The 17926-nt window shown below is 38.7% G+C and overlaps 1 protein-coding gene and 1 pseudogene across 4 annotated transcripts; both read right to left on the bottom strand.

Annotated features, from left to right (window-relative positions):
- Nucleotides 1-5714: 5714 nt before the first annotated feature.
- LOC129149685 (60S ribosomal protein L27a-like) lies at nucleotides 5715-6156 on the bottom strand (annotated as a pseudogene).
- Nucleotides 6157-7544: 1388 nt separating this feature from the next.
- On the bottom strand, nucleotides 7545-16598 carry MAGOHB (mago homolog B, exon junction complex subunit). 4 transcript variants are annotated; one of them, XM_008140412.3, is made up of 5 exons: nucleotides 16445-16598; nucleotides 12820-12878; nucleotides 12043-12153; nucleotides 10120-10202; nucleotides 7545-7895 (listed from the first exon to the last, which is right to left on the bottom strand). In XM_008140412.3, exons 1-5 carry the CDS (start codon nucleotides 16536-16538, stop codon nucleotides 7796-7798), a joined length of 447 nt encoding a protein of 148 aa, XP_008138634.1. In that variant the 5' UTR covers nucleotides 16539-16598; the 3' UTR covers nucleotides 7545-7795. The 4 variants fall into 4 exon arrangements, with proteins under 4 accessions (XP_008138634.1, XP_027999726.1, XP_054574489.1 ...); XM_028143925.2 differs by having other exon boundaries at nucleotides 12820-12922; nucleotides 16445-16496; XM_054718514.1 differs by lacking the exon at nucleotides 16445-16598 and adding an exon at nucleotides 16126-16274.
- Between the last annotated feature and the right edge of the window lie 1328 nt (nucleotides 16599-17926).

Raw genomic sequence — 17926 nt, 5'->3', positions numbered from 1 at the left:
CCTCTATATAAACTCCATAGGATGAGTACCGCATCATCTTGTTCATTATCGTCACTGCCGCACATAGAGAGATATGATGCCTCCACATGCACTTGATAAACAAGGTGGTTCAAGAGAAGAGAAACTGACTACAAAATCTAGATCGTTCATAGTTTTAGAGAGATATAGAATGAGATTAATGATCAAAGACCCAAACTGTGTAGCAGCTACCTCTAAGCTCTAGTTGTTTTGGGTTGATTTGTTTGTTTGTTCATTTGTTTGTTTTCCTAAGCTCTGATTCTGAAAAAAAAAAAAAAAAAACACAACAGATTTCTTTCTAAATGAGGAGACAACCAGCATCAGAAGAGAATAGTAGTAACTTCAGACCAAACTGAAACTCCTAGGATGGCCCTTTCATTAAACACACGAAATTGGAAGCACCAAACTGTATCACAACCACTGTTAGCACAAAACTTCATCACAATCACTTGTTAATAAAACAGAAAGGTGAAGAATTTTAATAATATTTTATTTTATATATGTTTTCATTGATTTCAGAGAGGAAGGGAGAAGGAGAGAGAGAAAGAGCACTGTCAATGATGAGAGAGACGCACTGATCAGCTGCCTCCTGCATGTCCCCTACTGGGGATTGAGCCCACATTCCCAGGCATGTGCCCTGACCAGAATCAAACCATGACCCCCCTGGTTCACAGGTCAATGCTCAACCACTGAGCCATGATGGTTGGGCAAGAATATTTTAAATGTTCTTATACTGCCTTCCAAATTCACTTTTGTGCAAAACACACTTATGCAAACATAATATGAGTATATAAAGCATTCATTTATTTATTTAATTGCTGCTTTGCTGTAAAGCTTCTTTTTCACTTGGGAAACCACATGTTTTACACATTTGTTCCTGACGTTAACTTCATCAAGCGCACATAGCTCATAGTGGTATCTTCAAGCTTTCTGATCACACCTTCAAACCTCAGTGGCTTATCATTTCACAGCATCATGCTGTTCTTCCTGTCCTAGGCTGAAGTAAACCATGTCTAGAATAACCACCAGCTCCCTCAGGAAAGATGGTCTACATCATTCTATTGGGAGCAGTAGCCTCACCTGGCCAGGTTCTCACCTCCATGGTGAGACCTTTATGTCACTGAGCGATTTAAATTTCCTGGCTCTAATTATTATGCCACTGAGCAATACTAATACCTGACCTTTATGCCACTGAGCAATACTAAATTTTCTGGCTCTAAAACCACAAAAGACCTCTTGTTTGAGGTTTCCTGTTCCCATAATTAGCTACTTCCTTTGTCCTTCTTGTCTTTGAAGAGATTAAACAAAGAAATAAATTTTAAAAACCTTCATAGATACAGACAACAAATATGGTGATTACTAAAGGAAAGCGTTGGGGGAGGTAGAAGGCAAAGAGGGGATAAATGATGGAAACTTGATTTGGGGTGGTGAGCACACAATATACATAAGATGTATTATAGAATTGTGTACCTGAAACCTATATTATTTTATTAATCAATGTCACCTCCAATTAATTCAATAAATAAAAATTAAAAATATAATAAATAAATAAATGCTATTTTACTATTGGAGAGTTAAAATCCTCTAAATTGTCCTACCTGGCCTTTAGCAGTCAAACAACCATCTTTCCTCCAATTTCTAAGTAGCTAAATAAGAGGGCAACCTCAAGAAGTAAGTATGAAAAAATAATGGCCAGCCTTACCCAGTTTGGCTCAGTGGCTAGAACATCGGCTTGAGGACTGAAGGGTCCACCCAGTTTCAATTCCCATCAAGAGCATGTACCTCAGTTGCAGGCTCAACCCCTGGTCAGGGCATTGGGGGAGGAGGGCGGAGGAGGAGCCCAACCAATTGATGTATCTCTCTCACATGAATGTTTCTCTCTCTCTTCTCTCCCTCTCCCTTCCACTCTCCCTTCATCTAAAAATGAAAAAATATATATATCCTTGGGTGAGGATTAACCAAAAAATAATAATAACAATGGCCAAAAGGATTTACAAATGTCTATTTGGGTTTTGTGCAACTAAGGGATAGAGTCTATTCACAGGTGAAAAGAAAAATAGTTCTGTGAAGCAGTGCTATAATTAAGAATTTGATTCTTCAATATTCTTGCCAAAGTATCACATAGTTCAGATGCTAACCTCACCCTCAAAGCACTCATTTACCTTTCCTGTTTATTTTTATTATTTTTTTGGAGGGGTTCTATTCCAGCTCATTACCACACAATGCTAGAAAACCGATTATTAAAATAGTCAGTAAACTTAAAATTTACTCAAAAACCTGCATGTTTATAGCAGCTTTACTCACAATTGCCAAAATCTGGAAGCAGCCACACAACTAAACTGTCCTTTCATAGGTGGAGGGGTAAAGTGTGATAAATCCAGACAACAGAACATTATTTAGCACTAACAATAAATGAGCTATCAAGCCATAAGGGCATGAGGAAACTTATATGTATACTAGAGGCCCGGAACATGAATTTATGCACCAGTGGGGGTTCCTCGGCCTGGACTGCACCCTCTCGAAATCTGGGACCCCTCAGGGGATGTCGGATAGCCGGTTTTGGTCCAATCCCCACAGGCCCGATCTTGTGAGTCTGTCCCCTAGTGGTCAGTGCACGTGTTAGTGACTGGTCGACCAGTCGTTCAGTCATTCAGTCGCTTAGGCTTTTATATATAAAAATTACTAAGTGAAAAATCCATCTGAATATGCCATATGATTCCAACTAAATAACATCATGGAAAAGGTAAAACTATGAAGACAGTAAAAAGATCAGTGGTTGCTAGGGGCTGATGGTAGGGAGTAATGAATAGGTGTCACACAGGAGCCTTAAGAGCAGTGAAAACACTGTATGATACTATAATGGGAGATACATGTCATTATACATTTGTCCAAACCCATAGAATACACATCAAGAATGAACCTTAGTGTAATCTATGGGTTTGGGGTGATCATTATGTGTCAGTGAAGGTTCACCAGCTGTAACAAATGTACCACTCTGGTGGGAGATGTTGATAATGGGGAAGAATATGTATGTGTGGGGGAGAAGGGGGATACAGGAAATCTCTGTACCTTCCTTTCAGTTTTGCTGTGAAGCTAAAACTGCTCCAAGTAAAAGTCTTTGAAAAAAAAATCATACGGATCAGAGGTTGAATTTATAGCATAAGTCTCACACATTTCAAATCAAAATAAAGTAGTCTAATAGGTTATATAAAACTAGAGGCCCAGTGCACAAAATTCGTGCACTTGAGGTGGGGGAGGCCTCAGCTCGGCCTGTGCCCTCTTGCAGTCTGGGAGCCCTTAGAGGATGTCTGACTGATGGCAGTCGGACATACTTAGTGCTGCCATGGAGGTAGGAGAAACTTCCGCCACCACCACTGCGCTCACCAGTTGTGAGCCCAGCTCAGGGCTTTTGGCTGAGAGGCTCTCCCTCTGTGGGAGCACACTGACCACCAGGGGGCAGCTCCTGCATTGAGGGTCTGCCTCCTGGTGATCAGTGCACGTCATAGTGACCAGTCATTCCTCCGTTAGTCAATTTGCATGTTAGCCTTTTATTATATAGGATGATCTCAGCTATCATTTATATTCATATTTAAAATGTCCACTTGAATGAACTTGAAATGTCTGCCTGCACTCTTAGTTTTAAGAAGCAGAGGTACAAAACCCAGAAACTCAAAATAAAAATATATAAACAAATAAAATAGAAGCATAGACCCTGCCAGATCATCTCATTTCTTACCAGTCCTCTTTGCTGTGCTGTATTTGTTGCTTTGGTTGATCAAGGTTAAACTGTTCTACTGACACTATACATGGGAAATCAGGATCACAGTTAGGCCACATACAAGACACAACCTTGTCCAGTGTGTTCGAATATGTAGTATAACTATGCACATATGCAAAATTCATGGTAATTGAAAGGTTTCCATAGCAATAGAAATTAAAATCTCCCATCTCAGACTGTTACAAAGACAAATAATGTGAAGGCAGTAAGACAACCAGTTCAATAAACTTTTGCAAAGCACCTACTATGTGGAAAAGACTGTGCTAGATGCTGAGTAGTGACACTAACCCCATGAAGGGGCAAAAGGAGGGAGGGGGCGCTGAACCAACACTTGGAATAGATGTTTGCTTATTGCAAAGGTGCTCTTTATTTTGGGACATTGGGGTGGGGACAAGTATCTGCTGACCCAAGTACTATAAAATCCATTTCTCATAAAACTAACGTTACACAAAATTCAATTTTGAATGATCATCATCTACCAGCAGCTTACAATCAAGGAAGAGCCAGTTCAAACAGGTATAAGAAAATCAGAGACAATATAAAACATTTATCCTAATGACCAATTTTGGTTTTTTTGGTTGTGTGTGTGTGGGTGTGTGTGTGTGTGTGTGTGTGTGTGTGTTTTGATGGAATAATTTTTTTTTTATTGATTAAGGTATTACATAGTATGTGTCCTTATCCCCCCATTGCCCCCCGAACCCCCCACTCATGCCCTCACGCCCCCTGTTGTCTGTGTCCATTGGTTAGGCTTATATGCATGCATACAAGTCTTTTGGTTGATCTCTCCCCTTTACCCCCACCTTCCCTATGAGGTTTGATGGTCTGATAGATGCTTCTCTGTCTCTGGATCTGTTTTTGTTCATCAGTTTATGTTGTTCATTATATTCCATAAATGCGTGAGATCATGTGATATTAATCTTTCTCTGACTTATTTCACTTAGCATAATGCTCTCCATCTTCATCCATTTTGTTGAAAATGGTAAGAACTCCTTCTTTTTATCGCAGTGTAGTATTCCATTGTGTAGATGTACCACAGTTTTCTAATCCACTCATCTGCTGATGGGCACTTAGGCTGTTTCCAAATCTTAGCTATGGTGAATTGTGCTGCTATGAACATAGGGGTGCATATATCCTTTCTGATTGGTGTTTCTAGATTCTTGGGATATATTCCTAGAAGTGGGATCACTGGGTCAAATGGGAGTTCCATTTTTAGTTTTTTGAGGCAACTCCATACTGTTCTCCACAGTGGCTGCATCAGTCTGCATTCCCACCACAGTGCACGAGGGTTCCTTTTTCTCCTCATCATCTCCAGCACTTGTCGTTTGTTGATTTGTTGATGATAGCCATTCTGGCAGGTGTGAGATGGTACAGCATTGTTGTTTTGATTTGTATCTCTCTGATGATTAGTGACTTTGAGCATGTTTTCATGTCTCTTGGCCTTCCTTATATCTTCTTTCAAAAAGCATCTATTTAGGTCAGTTGCCCACTTTTTGATTGGGTTGTTTATCTTCCTTTTGTTAAGTTGTATGAATTCCCTGTAAATATAAGAACTTAGTAGGCAGTGGGGATAGAGTATAAATAAATAGGCAGTACAGAGAAGTTAGAGAATGGGAACAAAGTGTTAATATGTTAAAGATTTTTTTAAATTAAGAACTATTTCTCCCCAACCTTGCTTAGTCTTGAGTGGATCATCTTATTCAACTGGAACCACAGAATAAAGATTATATTTAGGAGCAACCAAAAATTGTGGACCTACAAGTGGTTCAAAGAGTGATTGTTTCTCCCTTTTTCCTGACAGCTAAGGGTTAAGAGAATTATAAAATGATTTTATACTGCATATCCATTGAGCTCTACATCTGTTTTTTGTTTGTTTGTTTTTTCACTTGTGGAATTTTAATGAACTTCTCTCTATGTAGCTTCAAGCTACCAGGACACAGGCCCCACCAACACCTTAATCCTCTCCTCAGCTCCTCTGCTGAAGACCTTGGCCTTCACAATGACAGGCTGCTCTGGGAGCTTTCCCTTCCCCAGAACGTGGAAGTAGCCTGATCGCACCACATCAATGATAGGAGCAGCTCCAGTCTTGTTTGGGGCATTTACCGAGTTTGCTCACTGACCAAGGTCCATAGTTCATCTAGGTTGACAGGTGGGCAGAAACTCTAGATCCTCTTTAAGTGGTAATGTCTCATACCAAGTTTCCCAGAGTAACCTGGGTGATATTTGTTGAAATTGATCCTGTGATGATGCAAGCCACCAGCATTACCTCGGCCCCCGGGGTGCTTCCTGTGCTCACCGATGCAGCTGTGGCCATGGCTCACGTGGCCCCGAAGTTTCTAGGTCTTCCTTAGTCTGGATGGCATGCTGGTGGCCAAGATGCAAGGGGGACTCTCTTTTGAAGTCTCGAGGTCTACATCTTGAGCAGAAATGTTTATTTTCATGAAAGGGAACTGAAGGTGATCAAGTGGTCTTGCACAGTGGAGATCAGGTGACTTTCCATGGCAACTGTGAAGATGGCCATGCATTTTCATGCAATGTAAAGGACCAGAGAGCACTCCATGGCAAACAGGCTACCAAGCCATGCTCTAGAGCTACCCTGTCCAAAGGGTAGCCACAAGCCACATGTGACTAAATTTAACCAACATTAAATAGCACTAAAGAAAAGTCGTCTATTGGCACCAACTATACCAGTTATTCTATCCTTAAGTGAAAAATCAGCAACAGGATATGATTTATTGTAAGACTTACTAGTTTTAAAAATTCAATTATAGAATCTAGATTGGCATATGGATGTTCATTTTATAATTCTATGCCTGAAATTTTTCATAACACAATGTTGGAAAAAATGTCTTCTAACTAAATAGGACTATAAACTCAGTTACAATAGACAAATCTCAAGTACTCAGTAGCCACACGTAGTAGCTAGTCGCCATTATTAGACTGCACAGTCACAGAACATTTCTATAATCTCAAAGAAGTTTACTGGTCGGAGTTGCTCTTGTCTAGCTGCTCAGGAGTCCCGGCAAGACTGCTGAGACTCATTCTTCACCTTAAGGTCAGGCCTGACTGGTCCCTGGGGCAGGAGGTTCTTACTAACAGGACTACACATTTTTAAAGAATAACAGAATACTAGGGCATGGTTACTGACAGGAGAAGAAATGAAAGGTCAAGTCTAACAGGCAAAGGCTGAAGGGAACTGGGAAATATGAGTGGGACCTGTGCTCATTGGGAGTTAAAATATAAATATATAGGTACACATTTGAGCCTAAATTTTTAATAATTTTTTAAGCTAAGAACTCATTTAGTTCCAACAGAGACACAAAATATATATTTGTGAAATAAGGAATAAGGGCATAATAAAAGATGTGCCTAACTTAGGATACTGACTTTACCTTTGTAATCCTTGAGGAAATCACTGCTTATACTAAAAACATTTACATGTGAATAATCCCTAAGAATCTGTGATAAACGTAAAAAAAACAACAACAACAAAAACCCGAGCCTTCTGTGAACAACCTCTACAATTACCAAAACCTTAAATCCCATCAAGTATGGAAGAAATAAGGGAAGATCTACAATTGCCTTTATTCTTTTTTTTTTTTTTTTTCATTTTTTGCCTGTAATGTATCTGATACCTTTATTCTGGATACATATTCTTACTTTCTGCCAATATATGTAACTCCTACAATTTTTTATTATCTTTAAATGGCAATAGACAGTCTCCTGAAAAAAATCACTCTCCATAAGAGGTTTGGTAAGTTTTATTGAAGCAAAATTTCAACAAAAGGTGGCTTTTATTTACAGAATTCAATGTGTGTGGGGACTGTCCAACTCTCCTGGACACAAGTAAAAATACTGTTTATGTATTTTCTTATTTTCAGTTTGCATACAAAAAAAATATGTTTGCTTCACATTCATAAAAATCCCAATATTATAAATGACAAATAAACCCTCCCTTATTCATCCCTTAATTAAATATAAAAATAGCTTCAAAAACATAATTCAGATGGGTTTAATCTTAAAATGTAATCCAATAAGACTAAAAACTAAACATTTCAGGTCCTGTACCAAATAGTAAAATACTCGAAGGCCTTCAGGATCCCTAAAATCGAAAAAGATAAAAGTTACTTTTTTGTTCCTAAAATGCAACAATATAATTCTATAAATTAATCCCTAAAACAAAACAAAAATCTAAAACAAATAAATTAAAGGAATGCATCTCTATCTTTTCTGTAAGAGAAAAAATAAAAGTTTTCTTCACCAGTATTCATTTCATATTTAAAGTGTTTATTTTCTTATAATAGCAATGTATCACAAAAATGTATAAAGCAGATAAAATTATAAAGATGGAAAAAAATAATATTCATAATACTATATAATGTCACTTTTCACGAGTAACTATAAACATTTTGTTGCTTCTCTATTTTCTTTACTAATTAAAATAATCCCTGTGCACTTTTTTATTGTTAATCCTCACCTGAGGATGTTTTTCCATTGATTTTTAGAGAGTGGAAGGATGGGGAGAGACAGAGAAACATGGATGTGAGAGAGACACTCCTGCATGTGCCTAACCATGGCCAGGGATTAAGCCTGCAACCAAGGTACATGTCCTCGATTAGAATCAAACCCTGTACCCTCAGTCCACAGGCCGAAGCTCTACCCACTGACCCAAACCAGCTAGGGCAAATTATTCCCTGTGCCCTTTTTAACATTACTTTCCTCATTACATTAAAAAGAACTCACAAGTAATTTTTAATCAATTTAACAATTATCTCCTTATTAGACATTTGGACATTTTTCCAATTATAAATAAGTGTTTAATGACCTTATTTTATTTTATATATATTTTTATTGATTTCAGAGAGGAAGGGAGAGGGAGAGAAAGAAACATCAATGATGAGAGAGAATCATTGATTGGCTGCCTCCTGCACGCCCCCTAATGGGGATTGAGCCCGCAACCCAGGCATGTGCCCTTGACCGGAATTGAACCCGGGACCCTTCAGTCCACAGGCCGATGCTCTATCCACTGAGCCAAACCAGCCAGGGCACCATCTTTATAAATAATAAAGCTTTTTCATTATCCTATATAAAACCCTAATATGCAAATCGACTGAACGGCAGGACAGCTGGTCGCTATGACGCGCACTGACCACCAGGGGGCAGATGCTCAACACAGGAGCTGCCCCCTGGTGGTCAGTGCACTCAGCTGCAGGCAGGCAGTAAGGGGTGAGGGGTCCCAGACTGCAAGAGCCCCGGATCCATGATGATCAGGCCTAAGCCTGCAGTCAGACATCCCCTGAGGGGTTCCAGACTATGAGAGTGCGCAGGCAAGGCTGAGGGACCCCCGCCCCCACCCCATTGAATGAATTTTGTGCACCGGGCCGACTGAATGAATTTTGTGGACCGGGCCTCTAGTTTGAGGATATTTTCGCAGAATAGACACTCAGAAATGAAATTACTACAATGAAAATTTAACAAAATATTGATGGCTTTTGTAGCAAATTATCAAACTGCTTTCTAAAAAACATGAACCAATCTATAATCCCAGTAGGGTATGAATGCCACATCCTCACCAACTATGGGAAAATAAATTTGATAGTTTAAAAGTATCTGGTCAGTCTTTATGAACATAGCCTTTTATACCCAATAGTTATTAGGCATTCATTCCTCTCTCCTCTAATAAATATTCATAAAGCCTCTATTATGTGCCAGGCACTGTGCTAATTTTGGAGATACACAAGGTTCTCATGGAGTTTACATACAAACCAGTAAAGAAAACAAATAAGTTATTACAATTTAGAGTGATAGGAAAAAAAGGACACTAGGAGGATATTTTAAAGGTAAAGAGTGAAAAAAATAAAATAAAGGTAAAGAGTGGAAAGAAAGAAATGGAGGCAGAAGGATTTTTCAGGCAAAGACAGACAGGGAAACACAACTTGGGAAGACATACATAGCTAACGCCATTAAACTATACTGGGTTTTTTTTATTTTATTCATCTGAAGATTAAATCCAAGGAGGAGAATGATGTGATGTGGAGCTAAGGAGGCTGATATCCAATAAGAATTTCTTTTAAATTTTGTGATTGTCCCGATTTTTTTTAAAGTAGGGTTTATGTATAGTTATCACATTAAGATTTTCTTTTTGTAAATCAATAAATACACTGTTATCTTCTTTGACAGCAAGTCTTTAATGACATAAAAATCAGAATTACATCTGTATAATAAACAGAGTGCCAATGAAATAATCTTAGCAAACTCACTATAGTTCTAAAATGAACCTCTCTAATAAATTTTATCAATTAGTGAAAATGCTTTATCATACTTACTTTGACTGATTTACATCAATAAGAGAACCTATTTTTGATGTAGTAAAAGAAATGTGCTCATCTCCAATTACAATTTCAAGCTCCTAAAGAAAATAAAGAAATATAATTAATATAAAAATCCATCCTAGAGATATCTATATTCTTGATACCATGGGGGTCCCAATTTTAACTGCAGGTTTTCTAACAATAATAGAGAAGGGGCAGGGTGGGGCATAATCTGTTAGACATAAACTGTGTCTATAAAATAAAATAATAAAAACTTCAACATCTGCATAAGAGTCTCCCAGTATTATGACTTAACCAAAATTACTCTCCAGAGATCTAATAAATATACTAAAAAATGAATGACATACTTAAGAGTGACACACAATTATTTTTTATTATATCAAGTAAACACTAAAGGCATCATTTTGAAGCACAATGTTGTAAAAATAATATGCGGTTGTACACTTATTTATAATATAATAAAAACATATTTACCTTTTTACCAGGCTCTAAAAATAAAATGCATAATATTAATTATAGTACTACTTTAGTATAAATATTATCTGTAATCCCTAAAATACACTTATCAAGTAGGCTTTATTAGACTACTTTTACAACCATGAAATCCAAGACTCAGAAAGCATAGGAAAAAACTTGTTTATGAACTGATATTTGAATCCTGGACTGTAAGACTGAAAGACTGATATTCTTTGACTTCACAAAACATTAAAATTAAAAACTATTAAATTAAACATAACATAATGTAGATGTTCCCAGTGTGCCATAATTATTGTATAAATTTTTATCTATATTTTATCTGTAAACCTAAAACCAACAATTAAGAGGCTGTATCTGTGGTCATTTTTCAAGTTAAAAACAGATGCCACTGAAGACTGATCAGAAGACCTGATTATGCCATTTATAGCACACACAAAATGGAGAATTAACTAAGATTCTCAAACAATCATAAAATCTTTGACTTAAAGACCAACAGACAATTTCTGAAGCATGATTAATCCTCCCCAATAACCAAAACACAAGACCACATCCTCAAGTGGGTAGATAAACTAGATTCTCCCTGAGTTTAAAAGAGATAAACAGTTTACTACTTATTGTCTGTTTTTTGTACATATGCACATATGCATAAAACAAACAGATCTAAATTTACTTTTTAAAAGTGTTTGCAATGCATAAATACTATTAACTATTATGCTTGCTTCCTAAATAATGTTTCTTTAAATAGAAGAGTTAAATTACTGCTACAGAGGGTCAATATCTGTTAAGATTTCTCCACATTTTCTTGTAGTCGAAGGTGTTACAAACAAGTGTAATTAAATGTTTCTTCCTCCAAGGTTCATATTTCTTTTATCCAAGAGTTGAAAAGCCCAATTCAGGAATCAAACTGTCTTTCTACTGAGTGAAATCAGCCTTCAGAACTCTTCAGAAGGCCTCTGAGATACATCAGTTACTCTGAAGAGAGTATGAGAGGCAAAGGCAGTGGTCAACTTGAACAAACCAATCAAATCCCTCTCTGGGGCAAGAGATGCAAATAAGAGTTTTCAAAGTTATAAAGTAAATTTTACTAAGTCAGTGAAAATCTTAAGTCTCAAATTTAACAGATACCTATACTTATTCCTAAAAAAGTAATTAACATGTAATAGAAATTACTCACAACAGTGTGAAAACATCCTAACCTTACCTGGGGTGGCTACAGAAGACTGTTCAGAAAGATGTCTAAATTTAGAGCTATATACCAACTCCTTTACTGCTAGGAGGTAGCACAGAAAATGAGGAAAAGAAAAAGAAAATTTACCAGGTACCTAATAAATAAAAAACTAAGGAATCAATGAGTGTCTATTATAAATAAATAAGGAGAAACATAACAATGATAGTATCAGTTTTAATATTTATGCATTTAAAGAATCACTAAATACAAACCTGTCGGCCAACCCTGTCAGGGGGAGGCCACAAAGCATCATCTTCTTTTGTAATTTCGCTGTCATCAATAATTCTCTTCAGTTCTTCCATTACACTCTTGTGTACATAAGCCTGAAAATAAGTTGTAACAAAATTTCATGATGCCTCTCTATTTCTTCCCACGACTCAGAAGGAAATGATAAAATGGAGTTACAAACCCTAAATATTAAAAGAGAATATCAAAGAAAAATTTAATTCTGATTCCAAAGTATAACATCAGATGGAATCATTCATGCTTCTTATTTTTCTTCACTCTCTTGCCCTTTCTTTTCACTCTTCACATCACTTAGCCCCTTTTTAAAACCTGTATTCTGCCTTGGTAACATGGGACTCAAATCTCTCCAAGTGATTAATGATAACAACAAAAAATCTGAGTTGAACAGAGACAAAGTACACATCATAGTGATTTGAACTTTTTCTTATCCCTAACTTTAAAGCCTTGCATTTAAAATTCTTAGTGTGCTTAAATCATGATTATCATTTTAAATAGTGAGTAAAAAGACAAATTATAAAATTAATGAAATGATATGCTCAAATGTGGGAATACAGTTTAATATATTCAGATTGCTTCTTTTATTGTTACAGATGCTACAATTATATCTAATTTAAGCAGAATTCCCTTTCAACATATAAACTGGCTTCTTCTTTACAATACAGCTTTATATATACTTTTGCAAATTCAACAGACACAAGGAAAATGGCTAACTGTATCAACTTACACATTCCAAAAGAACGTACCTCTTTTCTGATCATGACATCATTTTTGTAATTGCTATTGTTGGCATATCTAAGCTTTCCTGTGGGGAGTGGAAAAAAATTCAATCTATAACAGCAAAAACTGCTAAAAAAAAAAAAATAAAGATGACACCGTAAGCAATTTTGAAAATAAACACCATTTTATACTACTACTTTTAATAATATTTCTTCCATCCTAGCATATGACCAATGCTAGAATGTAGACATTCAAAAATTGCTGGTAAGTTGGCTGCAGTTGAAGCTAGTCAATTTTTTAAATATTCCATGCCTTTGATATAATTTTTAAATACTCAATATAATTTTTTTAATATTCAATATAATTTTTAAATATTTGATGCTTTCAATACAATGGGAAGGCCATTTTTAGGGCCCATTTTCTTAAGCTATGTCTTGATCTAGACATAGACAAAGAAACAAACATTTCTTTTAAAGTTTATTTTTATGTCTGTATTGGTGCTGATTAGCCCAGAGCATTTAACCTGATCAGTAAAACAACCTTAAAAGGTAGGTTTTATTCTCCCACATACTCCCAGTTGAGTAACTTGCTTAGGACCACACAAGATTCAGATCTAGCTCTATCTTTTTCCAATACTCATGCTTTCCCATTACTCCAAAATGCTCTTTTAATCATTTTCCTTCAAATTAATGTACGTATAATGACAACGTTAATATTTTAGAATTGTGATTAGGAAGCACACAAACTATGTGCTGCTCCTAGATAAAAGTTGGCCAGTTTGTTAACTGATCTGTATTTAATTTTAATCCATCATGACTTGTACTCCCTGATGCATGCTTCTCCTCATGGCTAGTCAGTTGCCCAGGTAAACATGTAATGTGGTCCTGATCCTTTAAAATGAAAGGCAAAGCCCAGCAGGTGCTGCGTGGACAGGGGCTTAATCACAAGGAACAACAACAGTCTGTAATTATTGGAATCGAGAGTCTAGGTCATGGTTGGATAACCCTGTCAGGGCACTTGCCCAAGTTCGGCTGATCCCCAGTAGGGGGCAGTGCAGGAGGCAGCCAATCGATGATTCTCTCATCATTGATGTTTCTATCTCTCTTCCTCTCTGAAATCAATAAAAATATATTTAATAAATAAATAAAAATAAAATACAGTGATAGGTAAAATTAAAATAAAATGATAGGTAAACCTAATGAGGTAAGCCCCTTAGGAATCACTGGTTTGTGACTCACTTATTTTTAATGAAAGTGTGAGGATGTTGTGGTGGTAGATAAATAAATGAGAACCACTATTCTAGCATGAAATTTCCCTAATAATATTAGACTACTCAATTTATGTGACTGGCTAAAAGTGATATGGACAAGCTGAAAACTACTCATAGACAAAGGCTCTGGAAACAGTATCACATAACAAAAAAGGACAGAGAATTCATATAAATTGGCTCCTTGGCTAAATGTAGAGGAAACATAGGGAGAATGAGGCGATTACCGTTTCTATGTAATTGCAGGGTTGTCCTTAACCGTGAGTTCTGCCTAAAATGCCTGATACTCTTCCCCTTTCCTAATATGTGTTCCTCTCCTAATTTGTCTTTCATTCGCTCTCAGAACTTTGTCCAAAACATGAGCACAGTACTTCATATCCATACTGATTTATGGTCAGTCATGTCTGTGTCACCCACCAAGACATAATTCCTCGCGGGAAATTAAAGAGTCTTATTCATTACTGTACCCTCGATTTTTGTATTTACATGTCGCCCAACACATAATAGGCATTCAAAAAAGAAACGTCTATGCAGCTGGACTGTCCTTGTTGCAAGAAGGGTTCCATAGACAATAACACTCTCGTTCAATATACAATAACACTCTCTAAAAAGAATCAGAGATGGCGAAAGGTAAAAAGTGCTGCAGACCTTACGGGCAGCAGGCAGTTTTACCTCGCCCTTTGCTCATGCTACCCGGCCTCCCTTCCCTCCCCCCCCCCTCCCCCGGCCCCCCACCCCCACCCCAGGAACTAAGAAAATAACCTATTTCAAGAGTCATTTCAACTGTCACCTTCTCTAGGAAGCTTTCCTTACTCCTTCTGGTAGAACTAACCACTCCCCTTTTTTGTACTCTTAATGCATCCTATGTTAAGGTGACCAGATTTTAACATTGGTAAAGCGGGACACCATTGTCCGGGGTGGGGGGGGGGGGGGGGGTGTTCTTGATTAAAAATGTGGTCTATATGGAGCAACAAAAATTTCATAGAACGCAAAAATAGTATTGTAATATATTTTTTTAAATTTCAACGTAAGTACAATTTACAAATATAATAAATAAAAAATTATGTATAGTATTATTTTATTCTTTGGCATATTTCTCATTTGAGTGAATTTTTTTTAGTAGATTGCTGTCGTTGTTTAAAAGGTCATGAATTTGCCGTAACGTAAGTCGTGTCACTTTCAAGGCCGGCGCTAGACTTTTTGCCGCCACTATAAAATATAAATAATACGAGTACTGTCTGCTAAATTCAAGAAAATTTATGTATTTATGAAATAAATAACTTACCTAAATTATCTGAATAGCTGACTTGTAATGACATCACTTGTTTAACTAGCTTACTAGCACGCAGTAGGATGTGTATCGTCTGAGAGACAGTTACAAAATGTTTTTGTCTATTGTCTGAGAGACAGTTACAAAATGTTTTTGTCGTTGCCAATCCCAAAAAATGCCATTGTTCATTAAGTCCAAACAATGGTGGTCGAATTCTAACAACTGATCAACAATGCGAACTTTGATAAGCAGGTCTCGATAATCAGTTCTCAACAATTATTTGTTGTTATTAAAGTTTAACATTATAAAATTAACAAAAATAATATAAAAGTCATATCCTGGCTAAATAGCCACATGGCCGCCGAAAATCGTATATTCCCTTCCCGTTCTCCCGCCGTTCCCTAGCTTGTCGTGCATTCTTTCCAAAAATCGGGACTTTTTTAAAACGCCGCGGGACGCGGGGCAAACTGTTAAAAATCGGGACTGTCCCGCCAAAAGCGGGAGGTCTGGTCACCCTATCCTACGGGGAAGATGCCAAAACACATCAGGAGGCTCCTTCTTCCACAGGCTGGGCTCCTCCCTTCAGGGCGGGTCTCATTCGTGTGGGTTTTTTTCCTAGACACGCACATAAGGCGCCAGAGTGAATACAATGAATGAATGAATGAATGAATGAATGAATGAATGAATGAATGAATGGGTACTCCAAAGATTAGCCACCGGAGGATTTGCAGCATCCCTCGGGCCACCGCAGGTCAGGGATGTTCTTAAAAATGTTCAAGCATTAGGTGGACCCACCGGATGTCCTTTAAGGCCCTTTCCGGTGAGCGGACTCCAGGATGCTAATTCCCGCAGGTTCAAGTTTAGTTCGCATCAGCCAGGATGAGCCTTTCCGAGTGAATTTACACCGATTGATTCTCTTTTGGTCACAAAACCAATGGACGCCTCTTGCATTCTCCAGCTCCTACTTACTAGGACCTCAGCCCCGTCGCCCGCCCGCTCGCACCCCCGCCCCGCCCCCCCCGCGGGCTCCCCGCCTCCCCGCGGGCTCCCCGCACCGCTGCCCGGGCCCAGCGCCGCGCCAGGTGGCCGCGGGGGCGGCCGCTCCTCCGCTCACCGTCCGGCCGAAACTCGAACTCCAGAAACTCGTGTCCAAACTTGCCCTTGTGCCCTACATAGTAGCGCAGATAGAAATCGCTGGCCAAAGCCATTTCCCCTCCCCGCAGAGAGCCCGCCGAAGGGCTCGGCCAACGTGCCACCGGGCGCCTGGCAGTGACGTCAGCGCCCTGGACAGCGCGTCACTGCGGGCGCGCCACGCCGGCCTCCCCGGTCCGGGCTGCCGGCCTGTCGCGGGGGAGACCCGGCCGCACCGGAGCGGGTAGCTCAGCCTGGCTTTCGTGTGGGCAGAAGCATGTTATTTCCAGAATTACGTGAATCGCATGATACCGGCCAAAGCACAGAAGTGTGGACAGAGGACCGCCTTTGTTGTGGGCCCGGAACAAAGGCTCGCAAGTCGCATTTCCTTGTCGGGTCCCGGGGCGGGCTGTGAGTTGGGCGCGGCCTTGATCCCCGTTAACTGGTGGGAGGAGTAAAGCTGAAGCCCGAAATCGGAATGCGAGACCTGGACACGACTCTTTTCTCCTGCTGGATTTCTACCTAAAACGGGGCTCTCCCTTTGGACAGCGCGAGTGATCGGGCAACTGGAAGCCTATAAATAATAGAGACAAAGAATCCATCAAACAAAAGGTCCGAAATCCTGGAAGCACATAGCATGAAAACAGTTCCTTTTAATAGTAAAGCTTCCTTCCTTCAGTGAGGGCTCGTCTTTAGTGGCCTGTGGAGTCGTGGCAGTGACTTAGATCAAATGCGTTAGCCCTCGTCTCCCACCAGATAGAATTACCTTGGGGAAGTGAGGAATGCTCCGGTGTGGGATGGGTTTTGAAGGAAGGGGAAAGACAGGATGAGCTTTTACAGTCTATATTTTAAATGATATTGATCATCCTTCTTTCACCAACACACAGAGTAATCCTGTCTATGGGTGACCTTTGACTTAGTGAAAGGTGGGATTTAGTAAAATGAGTGACAGAAGACCTGAGATTCATTCCCAACACTTCCCTCTACCTAACCTCGGTTAAGTCACTATCTCGAAGCCTGTTCGTTCATAAATCAAATTATTATACTGCAGTCGACGTTGCCAAGCTCATAGAACTATTGAGAGGATCAAATAAGATGACGGAAGATAAGGTCTCAATTTAAACGGCGTATCTTCAGGGAGCTCCCCATTTTATATTCCCCTCTGTCCAATTTGTTTCTTTAAAAAAAAAATGTTTTTATTGATTTCAGAGAGGGGAAGAGAGAGAGAGAGGGAAACATCAATGGGAATCGGCTTCCTCCACACCTGAGCTGGTAATCCAGGCCTGTGACCTGACCAGAACCAAACTGGTGACCTCCTGGCCAATGCTCAACCAACTGAGCCACACAGGCTGGGCCTATCTTTCTTCGTAGCACTTACCACAAAGTGTAATTTAAGAATTCTCACACGAATATGTATATATTTATATCTTACTTTTCAGACTGTAATCAAAGGCTCTCTATTTCT

The sequence above is a fragment of the Eptesicus fuscus genome, chromosome 7, assembly GCF_027574615.1.
Source record: "Eptesicus fuscus isolate TK198812 chromosome 7, DD_ASM_mEF_20220401, whole genome shotgun sequence".
Lineage (NCBI taxonomy): Eukaryota > Metazoa > Chordata > Mammalia > Chiroptera > Vespertilionidae > Eptesicus > Eptesicus fuscus.
Note: the sequence above shows the minus strand (reverse complement) of the source record. Positions and strands in the feature narration are given on the sequence as shown.

What these genes read in the sequence shown, in the direction of transcription:
- MAGOHB (XM_008140412.3), bottom strand. Translation starts at nt 16,538, where the DNA reads ATGGCTTTGGCCAGCGATTTCTATCTGCGCTACTATGTAGGGCACAAG. An exon ending in GTTCGAGTTTCGGCCGGACG is followed by an intron (nt 12,879 to 16,444) that starts GTGAGCGGAGGA and finishes CACTCCCCACAG; the next exon opens with GAAAGCTTAGATATGCCAAC. An exon ending in CTGACAGGGTTGGCCGACAG is followed by an intron (nt 10,203 to 12,042) that starts GTTTGTATTTAG and finishes TATTTTCTTTAG; the next exon opens with GAGCTTGAAATTGTAATTGG.